The sequence below is a fragment of the Lepidochelys kempii genome, chromosome 2 (genome assembly GCF_965140265.1).
Source record: "Lepidochelys kempii isolate rLepKem1 chromosome 2, rLepKem1.hap2, whole genome shotgun sequence".
NCBI lineage: Eukaryota > Metazoa > Chordata > Testudines > Cheloniidae > Lepidochelys > Lepidochelys kempii.
The window spans coordinates 48617069-48632238 of record NC_133257.1 but is presented as its reverse complement, the minus strand read 5'-3'; the positions used below and the strand labels follow the sequence as shown (position 1 = coordinate 48632238).

The window sequence follows — 15170 nt, the reverse complement described above, 5'->3', positions numbered from 1 at the left end:
TCTCCTGGAGTGGCACCAGAATCTCCTAGACACACAAAGTCCTCTGCTGGAGCAGTAGGAAGACTCTCACCAACACTTCCCCACACGTGCTACACAGAACCCTCTGCTGAGACATTGAACAATACGGATATTAGCACTAAACAAGTGTTCTTCATCCTCAGTCATTAACTAGGTAAGCTTTACAATCCCCCTGTGAGGTACGTAAGTGGGTAAACATAATTTATTCCTATTTGACAGACAGGGAAACTGACCACGGGAAATTCAGTGACTTGCTAAAGAAGGGAGTCAGCACGAGAGCTGGAATTATAACTCCAGAGTCTCTGGCTAGTAGCCCAAGGCTTTGTCCAAGCCTGTATCTATAACACAAATGGTTAGATTCTTTGCTGCATCCAGAGCAAGGGGGTCTGTCAGGTCATTAGTTATGGCTCCCTAATTCTCAGCCCCAGCTACAGGCTACTGTAACTTGCACCAGCTGGTTGTAGTTCATCCATGACTGTATGCCATCTGGGGATAGCTGAACTGCAGTGTGCTCTGGATACTCCACCTCTCTACCCTTGATTCACGCTGGGGACAAAGACACAGAAGCCAGCAATGCCAGCTGTGTCTCCACTGGAGATTCCTCTACTGTGCCAGGGTAATCCCCAGTAGGGAACTTGTGCCTGGTTTCCTCTCCCCTTGCAGTGCCTGAGCAACTTGACACAATAGGTGCAGAGGCTCCAGGGCAACAATGAGTCAAACCCTGATTCAGGCTGGGGCCATTCCTACTTCTGCATCATCATCAATAATAAAAGTATTATGGTACAAACTCTGCCCTCAGTGAGACTTGGGTGGCCCCATTGTCTTCAGTGACTTGCAGAGGTGTAAGTAGAGTGACCAGATAGCAAGTGTGAAAAATCGGGACAGGGAGTGGGGGTGGGAGGGGGGGAGAGAATAGGCGCCCATATAAGACAAAGCCCCAAATATTAGGACTGTCCCTATAAAATTGGGACATCTGGTCACCCTAGTTGTGTAAGTAATTGGAAGTTATCAAATAATCCCACTGATATACAAGAAGGAATGGACTCCATTTCACTGTGTCTCAGCTCCACTGGTTCTGCAGGGCTAAAGGGAGTAAAACAGTATAAACATATATTGTTGTTAAAGTGAGCAGATACGTCCCTGAATACACAGATGGAGCAAATCTGTTTAGTAAGATAGTGACATTTCTCCACAGTTATTTAAACACTTGAACTACAAATAATAGCCTACTGTTTGTAAATAAAATGGATGGGTCGCACTGAGCTCACAAGCATTCTCATGAAAGATTTTTCTCAAAAGGTTTATTTTCTAGGCTAGGTAGACTGAAACAGGAGAGGTTGTTGCACTGAATCTCAAAGCAAATACAAGACTAAATAAGGCAAAGAGTCCTATGGCACCTTATAAACTAACAGATGTATGGGAGCATAAGCTTTCGTGGGTGAATACCCACTTTGTCGGATGCATTCACCCATGAAAGCTTATGCTCCAATACGTCTGTTAGTCTATAAGGTGCCACTGGACTCTTTGTCGCTTTTACAGATCCAGACTAACATGGCTACCCTTCTGATATTTGACAAGACTAAATGTAGCCTTTAGGAAGACAGACACAGAAGTTTGTGCATCCCATCAGATTCAATAGTTTATGATATAAAACTGCAAACAGCTTTAGAACTACTTGCCTCACTGCCTACAGAATCTGCCAAGAAGCCAGATGCCACTGATAGAACAATGTAATAACCTCAACAGCCTGGCATGTTTGTCCTCTGCTAAATAGCAGGATCCAAATAGTTACACACTTTCCTGCAAACTCTCTGGGTCCTATTAATTGTATTTTAATCCTGTCGTGTATTTTATTTGCACTCCTTTGTATGGTGATTTACGTTTGTCACACATCTGTCCAACGAATTTGAGAAGAATAGTTTGACAAAAGGATTTTTCTTGAGAATAAACAGTTCCTGGTGTGTTGCATAGTGAAACCATGGAATAATACAGTATATCTTACTTTTGGAACCCAATGAATTTTGTTCCAGCGTGGTTTGGGAAATCAGAAAAAATCTTCAAATAATAAAATTGTTTGGCTGTATGCTATGACAGAAATACCCCAGGGAGATATTTTGGCTTGAGAGATTTTATATTTTTGAAATGAAAGCATGAGGAATGCAAATCACTGTTTTCTGACTACTCCATTTGCCTTTAGGAGGAGATATAGCTCTTTAGGATTCCAGTGCTGAAATAACTTTGCAATTTACAGGTATTCTCTCTTTTGTTGAACTGACAATGCCACTGTTCTGCAGGCAACATATGGTAGAAAATGATGTTTTGAATGGTAATAGTTAAAGAGCTGCTATATCATCTCATGGAAAAGTATGAAAAACGTTTGTGTCTTGGAAGAAAATAATGCTTATACTGTCTGTCCTATTTTCTCACCTGAAGTCATTATCTTCCATTTTTGACTACATAATCACTTCCATGGCAATGAATTACAATGCCATGAGCAAATGAAATCTCAGGAAAAAAAGATTCCTTGTACATGCAAATATTCTTAGTAATAAAGACCAAAGCAAGAGAATTAAAGAAAGGATATTATATTCCATGTAAATAAAATGGTTTAGAGAGAGAAACTTTTCAACAAGATTTCCATTATTTCTAGCAGATGTATCTATCCATCTCAGGTGCTGATAGTAGTTTGGAAATACCTTTTACCACAGTAACTGATCACCTCACAATCTTTATATTTATTCCCACAACTTCCCTGTAAGGGAGGGAATTACTGTTATTCCCTTTTACGGAGGGGAACCGAGACACAAAGAAGCTAAGGTCACACAGCCTGTGGAATAGCAAGGAATTAAATGCAGGTATCTCAAGTCTTAGGCTAGTGCTCTTGTCATAAATATGAAGGGAAGGGTAACCACCTTTTTGTATACCATGTTATAAAATCCCTCCTGGCCAGAGGCAAAGTCCTTTCACCTGTAAAGGGTTAAGAAGCTCAGGTAACCTGGCTGGCACCTGACCCAAAATGACCAATGAGGGGACAAGATACTTTCAAATCTGGAGAGGGGGAAAAGGCTTTTGTCTGTGTGTGTGATACCTTTGCCGGGAACAGATCAAGGATGCAAGACCTCCAACTCCTGGAAAGTTAGTAAGTAATCTGGCTAGGAAATGCATTAGGTTTTCTTTGTTTTGGCTTGTGAAATTTGCTGTGCTGGAGGAAATTTGTATTCCTGTTTTTGTGTCTTTTTGTAACTTAGAGAATTGCTCTAGGCAAAACCTTATGTTTTGAATCTGACTGCCTGTAAGATTATCTTCCATTCTGATTTTACAGAGTTGTTCTCTTATCTTGTTTTGTTCTTCTAATAAAGTTCTGTTTAAGAATCTGATTGGGTTTTTTGGGTCTTAAAAATCCAAGGCTGGTCTGTGCTCATCTTGTTTATTCTCAAGCCTCCCCAGGAAAGGGGGTGTAAGGACTTGGGGGGATATTTTGGGGAAATAGGAACACTAAGTGGTCCTTTCCCTGTTCTTTGTCTAAAATCACTTGGTGGTGGCAGCATACTGTTCAAGGACAAGGCAAAATTTGTGCCTTGGGAAAGTTTTTAACCTAAGCTGGTAAAAATAAGCTTAGGGGGTTTTTCATGTGGGTCCCCCCATCTGTACCCTAGAGTTCAGTGTGGGGAGGGAACCCTGACAGCTCTAACCACTAAACTAAATTTCCTCTCTAAAATTGTAGATTAGATTAACTATGCAGCAGAGCATAGGACGCCAGTGCAGATACTGCTATATCCATGGACTGCAAAAATTTCCATACCTATTGCATACCCAATGGGAGGTAATGGGGGGAGGTGGGGTGAAGTGCATGCCCACGGACCCATTAACCATGTCCTTGACACCCATTACACGTTGTGGACTGTGACACTGTGGAGCACTGCTCTGTAGTGCACATGGCAGTGCAGAATACCCCCTCCAGTCTTTGTGGCCTTTTCCCCTCTTGTGTGCAACCACAGAGGTATTGCTGTTGATGGGACTTTTATACTTGTGCAAAAGAAATTCAAAGTGCAAGACTGGCACTTAAGAGTATTTTTCCCCCCATTAGTTTGATTTTTCCTTGGGAAAGGATGGGCAACTAGTGTTAAGGACTTGAAGCAAACAGTGAATTACCACACTAACCACTCATTCAAGAACAGCAATAGATTCTTAGAGTTTCAGGCCAGAAGGGACAATTAGATCTAGTCTGGCCTCCTGTATACCACAGGACCTTATATCCCATTAGGTCTGTATTGAGCTCAACAACTGGTGTCTGACTACAGCATATCTTCCAGGAACGCAAACAGTCTCAATCTGAAGACATCAAGAGATGGAGAATCTGCCGTTTCCTTTGGTAGTTTGTTCCTAGGGCTAATTCCCTCAATGTTAAAACTCTGTGCCTTATTTCTGATTTGAATTTGTCTGGCATCAGCTTCCAGCCAGTGTCCTTGTTATGCCTTTCTCTGCTAGTTTAAAGAGTCCTTTAGTAATTGTTATCTTCTCTCTCAGAAGGTACTTACACACTAATCAAGTCCCCTCTCACCCTTCTTTTTGAAAAACTAATCAGATTGAGTTCTTTAGCTCTCTCTCGCTGGAAGGCATTTTCTGCAGCCCTTGAATCACTTTTGTGGCTCTTCTGCACCCTCTCCAATCTTTCAACATCCTTTTTAAAAAAATGGACACCAGAAGAGATGCAGTATTCTAGTATCAGTCTCACTAGTGCCATATACAAGGTAAAACCACCTCCTTACTCCTATTCCTACTCACTGCTCCTTATACATCCAAGGATCACAGTACCCCTGTTTACCTCACTATCACATTGGGAGCTCATGTTCAGAATAGGGACTAAAAGTCTTTCCTTCATATCCCAAAATACATCAAGTATGACTTGAGCTAAAGAAGATCATCTCCATTAATTGGTGGGAGCGGTTATATCCTTTATCCTTTATGTGGGACAGGCATTAGAGGGCATTACACACATCATTGCTTCCTCATATCAAAGACTGATGTAGCTGGTAATGCACTAAATGAAGGTACCGAGTTCTAATATGCAGGAAATCCATGGACTGCTGAACCCTGGAGTCCAAGACATACTGTGCTCTTTGAGATGCACCAATATTTTCTTAGTGCCAGCAATATGCTTGATACTGTAAAGTAGACGGATTTGAAGTTGGTCCCTGTAATGTTTCACAGCATCCATGCAGATACGTTAGATAAACATAAAATATTCTCGCTGGAAAGCTGAAATGTAACACTACTTTTCTGGTTAGAATTCAGAATGATAACCCATAAGAACCTAAAAACCAAGAGAGAAAAAGCAGGCTGCTCCCTAAAACAGAGAGGCACAATTCACTCCACCTGACTTTATTCTGTCTGGCTGCAGAACTGACTGATCACACATTTCCCTACAGAGACCCCAGATTGCAAGCAGGACCAGGAAAAATCCTTAGAATCTAAAATGATGGTTCACAATCTTAACAGTTTTCAGTACACCACCGTCCCCCTGTCATGAAGGGTTTACAATCTAAAAGTTAGACACAGAAGACAGGACACACCTGTAAATCCAGAAGAGTGGGTGTGTAAAATGTAAATTTAGTCAGGTGTTTGGTTACAGAATCACTTTGAGAGACTCACAGAAGAAGTGGGGATTTAATTAGGGAGATGATGAGATGGTTCTGGTTTGGTGAACTGGGATACACAGGGTATTTCATGCATAGCGAGGCCACAGAAAAATGAGTGAGAAGGAAATGAACAAGGGATTGAGAATAGCATCACTGGTAGAGCCAAGAGGTTGATTGTGGAGACACAATAGGAGGTTGAAGTCCAACATGTAGGTGAGGAAGAATTGCAAAAAGATTTAAAGGTAAAACTATGAAGTTAAAACTTTATTGTATTGCACAGGAGTGTGAATGCAGTGGAGTGTTTCATTTCCATTCAACAAGTGGACACATTTCTGAAGTACCTGCACCAGAGGACTTTGCAGCTCTCTGCATGGCTTGGTGTTTGCATAAATAGTCAGGCATGGCCAGTGGCTACAGACACTGTATCCACATGATCCAGACCTCCCCTGAGGAAACAGCACAGCATGTCTCCACCTTTCCCTCCATACTAGCCTGGTCACAGGCATATTATAGAAGCATCTTTGGCCCTGGAATATATGTTCTAGCTGAGAATTGTTCCTCCAGTCCTGCTGTGTTTCTGTGTTCCAGAGCAGTTTCAAGTGAATGACACCCCTTACTTGGGCTTCGCTTTCTTATTCAATATATGGATTTTGGGGCATGATATAGTTTGTAAATGCTATACAATGCACAGCATCTGTGAAAGCACTATACCTGGAGCCCAACTCCTTTCACACAGCTAACTCCATTCTCTGCACTTCCTTTGCTGTCTTTCTTCATGAGGAAAAGCATGCATATTTAAGGAATTTTTTAAAATGACCAGTAATCCCATAGGAGCTGTGAATCAGGTCCCTGTGACCAGGGTCTGCATTCTTTATACTCCAATGGGTGCCTAATTCTCAATCCTCTGATAATTCGCAAGATAATTTTTCATACAGTTCTTTTATATAAAAGAAACTGGAGCTAGAAGACCTGCCTCTGTATTTTTACATAGATTTGAAGACTATTCATAAATCAAGGCACACAATTTTCAAGACAAATAAACTGCCAATAACCAGAGGGGGGGAAAAAATCACTGCATCTTTTAAAGAAAACTAGTGGAGCAGTTACCAAGCTATAAACAAAAAGACTAAAATATAACAGGTTCCTAACCAAAGCATATTTCAAAAATACTAAATCCAATTTTCAGCCACCCAATCTATCATTCAAATTGTATATAGGAAAAGAATCAAGTCCTGGTCTTGAAGAGCATGCAAGGTGAGTGATTTCAAAGAATAAATCCCAAAAGATTAATCTCTGAAACGTTCATTGCCTATTTCCACCACTCATTGGCTCTGGAACATTTTCAATACCCCTTCATTTATAAGAAGTTCATGAGATTAATGGATGTTTTCACTAGTGAAAACTATTTATGAATGGGTCAATTTTTAGCCTTGATTCTTACACAGGATCATAGAAGTTAAGATGGAAAAGAGCTACCTGATCATTGTCTATCCTTGTCAAATCCTTTTTATTTATTCTTAAGGCCACTGACACATAAATAAGCCTTTATATGTCATTTCATTAGATATGCCACATTTTGCATTAGTTAATATTTGTGCTGTGCTTTGTACCTGCAAAGCACTATAAATGTAAAGTGATAAGTATTCTATGCCCAATTTAATTGGTTTTAAATATTCAAATCTGGATGAAATATCTCTGCTCTGTTTCACACTGAGCAGAGTTTCCACTAAGAAAACTCTAAAGAGGGTTGTGATTATAAAGTGTGAATATGATTTCCATACAGGAAATTTGGGCTCTTTCATACAGTGTGGCAGAAATTGTCAGAGATGCACATCCTAATGTGCTTGCTCTTTTTTGCTCGTGTCCGTCTGCAGACATCCTGCTGCATGTGATCAAGATGGGGTTGCACAACTGAGTTCTTCACTAAACAGTGAAGCGCCTGTGGATTTGGGGAGAGAGTCATTGAAGAAAATAGAGCTGCCTCCTCAGCATGCTGCCCCCCCCGCCTCACAATCCCATGTGATTAGGGAGATCAGTGTCAGCTGTCCTCTGCTAGATTTCTCACCCATATCTATAGGGGGAACACCAACAAATTAGTGCAGACAGTCAGAGGCATCTGGGCTGTCTAGGGACCCCAGGGTACAGGACAAAGGGCCTCCAGGAAATTGTCCCTTGCTTCAGCAGATCTACTGAATTGATCTGCTCTTTTAGGGGAATGGAAAAAATATTACAGGGATCTCCATCTGTAGATTTTTATAATTAGTTATTAGTAGATAAAGAGCCAGTAGATGACAATCAAGAATATGTTCCTGGGTTTTGCTGGACCAATAAAACTTGTGCATTACTAATGGCTGCCTCTGGCTGCCATTTACATCAGCTCTTAACAGAGCAGAGTGTTTAAGGACAGGAGAATGGGGCCTTCAGTTTTTACTTAGTCCTTTATGTAAAACACCCACTAGCCAGGAGTAAGGACCTTAGGAAAATATTGTCAGTATAGGACAGTGTTCAGGATGTGTAGTTTGAAAATGAGGGTGAATGTGAGGGTGGAAGAGGAGCAGGCCTACCGAGAGCACTTCCAGGGCCTCAGGCAGTACAATCAATGTACCCCTAGAAAGGGATGGCTGAGGTTTACTAGACTACTTTTTATCCTGTTGCTAACACATTACAACCCACTATGTGCAAGTTGTGGCATTGCTTGATCTAGTTAACTTTCTTCCAGTTACAGCACCAGTATTAAACAAATTGTGAGCCTAAATAAAAAAAGGAGAATTTGTTATTTTGAATTACATATTTAAATTTAATAAATACATTATGGAATGAAATTAATATATAAAACACATTTAAAGAAGCACAAAGAAAACACCTAAAGTATCAGGTAGGCTAATTAAACACCTAATCATGATTCATGTGTAATCTAAAGACAAGGGAAAAACTGATATACAAGATGTGACTGAATATGACCAACAAAGTTAAAATATTCAATACAATACTTGCACTGCTGGTGCTGTGGGACATCAACAGCCAGAGAGACGAGGAGATGGCAGGCATGGTGAGCTACATCTACTGGGAGATCTGAGGAGATGGCCAGGGGCGAAAGCAGAGGGAAATCCTGTGCCTCATTCCCTGACTGAGAGGTGGAGTAGCTCCTCATCCTGCCCTCGTGATAGCAGCTCATCGGCCAGTGCTAGCAGCAGTGAAGGGGGGCTAGCCCCAGCTGCCTCTCGGCAAATCTAGGGCAGCTGAACTTGCTGGCTTGTGTTTGATGAGGAGCTGAAAGAAAATCTGGTAGTGCAGAGGGACCATGTTCCTCTTTAGAGTCTCCTTGTCCTCAGCCCCGTAGCTGGAGAGCCAGCACTGCAGGCCCAGCAGCTCCTGTACAGCTAGAAGCGGCAAGCTTCATGGTCCGCAGGCTGCTGTGGCTGATGCTCTGCCAGACCAGCAGGCTGTAGCAGTGCCGGGCAAACTGTTACTGTCACAGTGATGGTTGGTGTTCTGTACAGAGCAGCAGCCCAAGGAAACTGGATTTTTTAAAAATCTCTATCCCATCCACCCAGCCCCTTTTAAATCACCGGGCCTCTGGGCATTTGCCTGAAGAGGAGTAAACATCCATTGCAGTTATTCAGGGTGTATTCTCACCTGGAGAACATTAGAATAAAGTATCTGACTGTTGCTGCAAATGGTTTTTATGCACTCTAGGAATAAAAGCCATCTGTCAGGTCTGATTCAACAATACCATAAAGGGGCTGAAATCGTTAAGAAACAGGGAAGTTACCCCTGTTGTCTTGTCAAACAAAGAGCAAGTGGCAAAAGACCCCTATGAGCCCTTATCATATAACTGAATTATCATTGAATCATAGAAGATTAGGTTTGGAAGAGACCTCAGGAGGTCATCTAGTCCAACTCCCTGCTCAAAGCAGGACCAACCTCAACTAAATCATCCCAGCCAGGGCTTTGTCAAGCCAGGCCTTAAAAACCTCTAAGGATGGAGATTCCACCACCTCCCTAGGTAACCCATTCCAGTGCTTCACCACCTTCCTAGTGAAATATAGTGTTTCTTAATATCCAACCTAGACCTTCCCCACTGCAACTTGAAACCATCGCTCCTTGTTTGTTCATCTGCCACCACTGAGAACAGTCTAGCTCCATCCTCTTTGGAACCCCCTTTCAGGTAGTTAAAGGCTACTATCAAATCCTCCCTCACTTTTCTCCTCTATAGACTAAATAAGCCCAGTTCCCCCAGCCTCTCCTAATAAATCATGTGCCTCAGCCCCCTAATCATTTTCATTGCCCTCTGCTGGACTCTCTCCAATTTGTGCACATCCTTTCTGTAGTGGGGAGCCCAAAACTGGACACAATACTCTAGATGTGGCTTCACCAGTGCTTAATAGAGGGGAATAATCACTTCCCTGGATCTGCTGGCAATGCTCCTACTTATGCAGCCCAATATGCCGTTAGCCTTCTTGGCAACAAGGGCACACTGTTGACTCATATCCAGTTTCTTGTCCATGGTAATCCCCAGGTCCTTTTCTGCAGAACTGCCACTTAGCCAGTCTGTCCCCAGCCTGTAGCAGTGCATGGGATTCTTCAGTCCTAAGTGCAGGACTCTACACTTGTCTTTGTTGAACCCCAGATTTCTTTTGGCCCGTTCCTCCAATTTGTCTAGGTTACTCTGAACCCTATTCCTACCCTCCAGTGTAGCTACCTCTCCCCCCAGCTTAGTATCATCCACAGGCTTGCTGAGGATGCAATCCATCCTATTATCCAGATCATTTATGAAGATGTTGAACAAAACCAGCCCCAGGACTGACCCCTGGGGCACGCTGCTTGATATTGGCTGTCAACTGAACATTGAGTCATTGATCACTATCCATTGAGCCTGATGATCTAGCCAGCTTTCTATCCACCTTATAATCCATTCAGCCAATCCATACTTTAACTTGCTGGCAAGAATACTGTGGGAGACAGTACCAAAAGCTTTGCTAAAGTTAAGGTATGTCATGTCCACCACTTTCCTCATATCTCATCATAGAAGGCAATCAGGTTAGTCAGGCATGACTTGCCCTTGGTGAATCCATGTTGACTGTTCCTGATCACCTTCCTCTCCTCCAAGTGCTTCAAAATGGATTTCTTGAGGATCTGCTCCATGATTTTTCTGGGGACTGAGAGGAAGCTGATCAGTCTGTAGTTCCCCAGATTCTCCTTCTTCCCTTTTTAAAAGGTGGGCACTACATTTGCCTTTTTCCAATTGTGCAGGACCTCCCCCAATCACCCCAAGTTTTCAAAGATAATGGCCAATGACTCTGCAGTCACATCAGCCAACTCCCTCAGCACCCTCTGATGCATTGCATCCGGCCCCTGGACTTGTGTATGTCCAGCTTTTTTAACCTGTTCTTTCACCACTGAGGGCAACTCACCTCCTCCCCATACCGTGTTGCTTAGTGCAGCAGTCTGGGAGCTGACGTCTGTGAAGACCGAGGGGGAAAAAAGCATTGAGTGCTTCAGCTTTTTCAAAGTAGGTTGCGTCCCCCATTCAGTCGGGGGAATGCATACATTTCCATGATGCATATGGCACAGATGACAGTCAGACCTGAAACTAGATTACATGGACAATTGGTTTATTCTGGTAACACCCTTTGTCCCCCAAGTTTACAATTTCTGGATACTCCCCCCACATAAGAAACAATACTATTTTCGCTGCCAAAGGTTTCACTCACTGTGAAATTAAATAATAATAGTCCCACATTCACTTCTTTACAGATAAAGGCTCCAGCCCTTTCATCCATAAGCCTTGCTAATTTCTTGGAAAGACATTTCTTATTCTGCTTATCATAGGTTCAGTGATAGCCAATGTAAGCACAAAGGAGTCCAAGTTTAAACACACACAAAAATCAAATCAAAATAAAGCATTTCCACACACCTCGTATGACTTGTCCAAAGAGAGTAAATCTGAATTTTTGGGTGTTTCCTCCAGGACTTTATGCTCTCCAGGCTTACAATAAATTCCAAATTGTTCATAGTCCAAATAAATAAAATATTGATTGTGCAGTATTCCCACCATTCTACTTTATTTTAAGGTGAAAGATGCAAGGAGCAATGCATTAATGTTTAGACTGCAGCATGCAGAACTAGGAGGAGAGAGAATCTGGAACCTTAGGCACCAGAGACAAATATCCCATGATTGGGATTCATAGAATATTCTTGTTCAGGGGTCCTGTTTGGAAGTGATTCAGACCGTGAAATACAAGTGAGATTCCATCTGTGTATGATGTTACCCCTACCTAGACGAACCCAACAATGTTACCACTTTTTAGGTCAGCTGATCCCTGACTCTTGAGATTTTTATTAATATAGTAGATTGCCAACATATGCACACAGTATTATTGTTGCCTTGCAAATAGTGGCTTATTTGAAACTTTTTATTACTTTCTTGTGAGTGAAATAATCCTTTGAGGGACTCATCCAAAAGTCATTGACTTTCTATTAACTTCACTGGGTTCTGGATCAGACCCGGGTCTCCAAAGTTCAAAATTGCACTCCAGCCACCTACAAAATCAAATTTCAACATTTTGCTTTTTACTTGGAAGCCAGAAAGACAGCTGAGTGAGGCAAAGATGTGCATCTAACTTGTACTGTATCTCCAATGCTCCAGTTCATTTTAATATAATTTGAATCTTCTTCAGTTGTTTTGCAACTTTGCCTTGATTGTCTTCTGTAATAGCTGTTATAGCCCTAAAGAATTTATGCTGAGCATTAAGAGGTTGTGGCAGAGACCTCAAGCCAGTAAAAGACAGATTTTTGTCTGTGCTAATTTGGCTTTCCTAGAAGTAGTCTCAGAAAGCAGGAAAATGGAAGAAATTAGTAAAATTGCAGTAAGTAAAAAATTTCACTCAATCTACATAAGCCACAGAATTCTGATGGACATGCCTTATGACTTTCTTCAGGAACCAGTTTCTCTTTTAAAAAAAGACAAGAGCCAGTAGTTTAAGTCTCAAGATGGCCTACTTTAAATTTTAAAATAATTTGCTGTGGATTAAAAGAAAGCCACTCCATAGATATTCAGGACCTGATCCTCCTTTTCCTACTGGGTCTATCTGGAGTAACTCAACTGAAGTAAATGGGGTTACACCAGTGTAAATGGGTGATAAGTGAGAGGAGAATCAGCCTCTACAGAGAGGATATAGAAAAACTTACCACTTTTACCTAAGGCAAATAGATATTATCTCAGTATCTGCAAGATTTCCCTCAGATATCCCTCTTCTGGGAATACAGTGAATACTGCAGATACCGAGGTTAGCTGACTGCAGATGTTAGTTATTTCCAGTTAACAGATCTGAGTATCTAATTTCCAAAAGATACATGGGCAATAAAAGTAATTCATACAGAAGTATTCAATAGGTGGCAGGTAGGTGTGTGAAATGAACTGCATCTTAATGAGAGAAAGAGTAAGGGAGGAAGATGGCCAGTGACCAACTGCATTTTCTAATGAGAGGAACAATGATCATGTGGTTGCAGTAAAGTCTTTAAAATTAGGATGTTTAGTTCTTAACCCCAGCTATTCCACAGACACTATGAGGTCTAGGCAACTCATGGAGCTGCTCTGTGTCCTCATTTAAAAATGGGAATAATATGCTGACTTCAAGGAACCATGCTGAAGAGGCCAACCATTATCACACAGCGGTATCTGAGATTACTATGCTTTGGCTCACATTCTCTTCTCCACCTGAGCTCCACTCAGTATATGTGGGGGCCTTTATGTAAGAGGACATCAGGGAGCCAGTTACAGTTCTGAGAGAGAATCTGGGCTGGTCCCAACCCTGATAGTGTTTAGAGAAGCTGTCAGAAGATACAACACTACTGTGGCATCCTTAGTGGACCCTGAACCAGTGGAGAGCTCCTCCACACCCTTGTGGTCACCCAACAGATCACTTATGGTGGGGGTACGGAAGATGGCTGGAGCAAAATCTGGATGTGGAATTCTCCTACATCAGAGGAGTTTTCTGTTGGCCATTTTTACCTGTTTTTGGCACCCTTTGCCCTTTGTGGTGCAAAAAGTCCAGATCTCAGAGAATCTGTGCTTAGAATACTTAGCATTTAGAACAGGCGGTAACTGTTGGCAAATATTGATTTTTTTATTAATAGCTTCCACTGTAGCTCAGAGGGGTGTTGTGATACTTAAATCACTGATACTGTAAAACTTTGGAATCCGTGGCTAGAAGGTTTTGTCTAAATGTGAAGTAATAGTCTCTTCAAACACTAGGTATTGAGCCCTCACAGTACTCCTTGAGGAAGCAGGTAAACATTACTATCCTCTGGTGTAAGCCCTAGTGAAGTCATTTCCTGATGCTCTCTCACCTGAGGTCAATGAAAATACTCATGATGGATCGCACCCATAATGCTTTGCCCACCATTCTCCAGAAATTAGGGAATATTTGACTATAAATATAATTAGAAAGCGTTTTCATTGCTGTTCTTAAAACTTCACTTTAATTTTATAAAGTTAAAACATGAACTGTAAGGTCCAACAAATCAACTGTGACTAAACAAACCAATTAGTTAACCACAAACAGAAAATTTAATAATCCAATGTAAATAACACCTGACAAACACAAAAATGCCTACTCAGATAGTAAGTAACTTATTCTTGGAGAGAAAGATTCAAATTTGATTTATACTGTATTTCAGTACAAACAAATCCAGAAAAGTTTGCTGTAATGGGGTAGGACTTACCACCGCAGGGCCTCCTGGTGGCTGTGCTGGGAATTAGCTTGCGAGTTGCCAGTGCGCCCTCCTCAGGTGGTGTCTTGCCCATTGTTTCATCTGTCTCCACCTTCAGGATCTGCATCGCTCCCCCCTTCTGGGGGACTGACAGTCCTTAGTCCAACCACTTGCCTCAGTGGCAAACTGCAGTCCCAATTCTAGTCACTTGTTGCAGTAGCAAACTACAGTCCATGAACTGGTCACTCCACTCAGTGGCAAGCAGGGGTGTGGGAAACCTAGGCCCACCTGCTACTCCTGGTCCCAACCCAGGGACCCTATACTTGGCAGCCACATACCATCCCTCCTCCAACTCTGCTGTCTCCTTCTATGGGCCACTTCCCCACAGCTCTAGCACCTTCTCTGCCCTTGTATCAGGACCTCAGCATGGCAGCCATCAGCCTGGAGCTTTCTCCTACTCTACTGACCCTGCCCAGTATTGCTTTATCCATGGTGCTGGCTGTCTCTCTCAACTATCCTAAGGGCAGCCAGTCCTCCTCCCTTAGCCTCTAAGGAGAGATTGTCTCTGTTTTGCTCAGCAGCCCCTTCTTATATGGGCCAGCCTGGCCCTGGTTGACTGTTCCAATAAAGCTCCTCTGGATTGCCTGGCACTATAAGTCTTTTCCTCATTGGCTGCCTCTCGCGCAGTCTCCCCAGGATGGCTTTAACTGCTTACCTACCAGTGAGGGGCAACCACCCCATCACAGTTGCCAAGTCTGGCTATGTAAATCCAAATGATCTCAGAAATGTTCATTTTAT

The 15170-nt window shown here is 42.2% G+C and overlaps 1 protein-coding gene across 1 annotated transcript in view; it reads right to left on the bottom strand.

Annotated features, from left to right (window-relative positions):
- Positions 1-14499, bottom strand: part of CNGB3 (cyclic nucleotide gated channel subunit beta 3) — a 140586-nt gene extending 126087 nt beyond the window's left edge. The window contains exon 1 of the mRNA XM_073329320.1: positions 14385-14499. Coding sequence (XP_073185421.1) covers positions 14385-14499 — 115 coding nt within the window. The remainder of the gene's footprint in view (positions 1-14384) is intronic.
- Between the last annotated feature and the right edge of the window lie 671 nt (positions 14500-15170).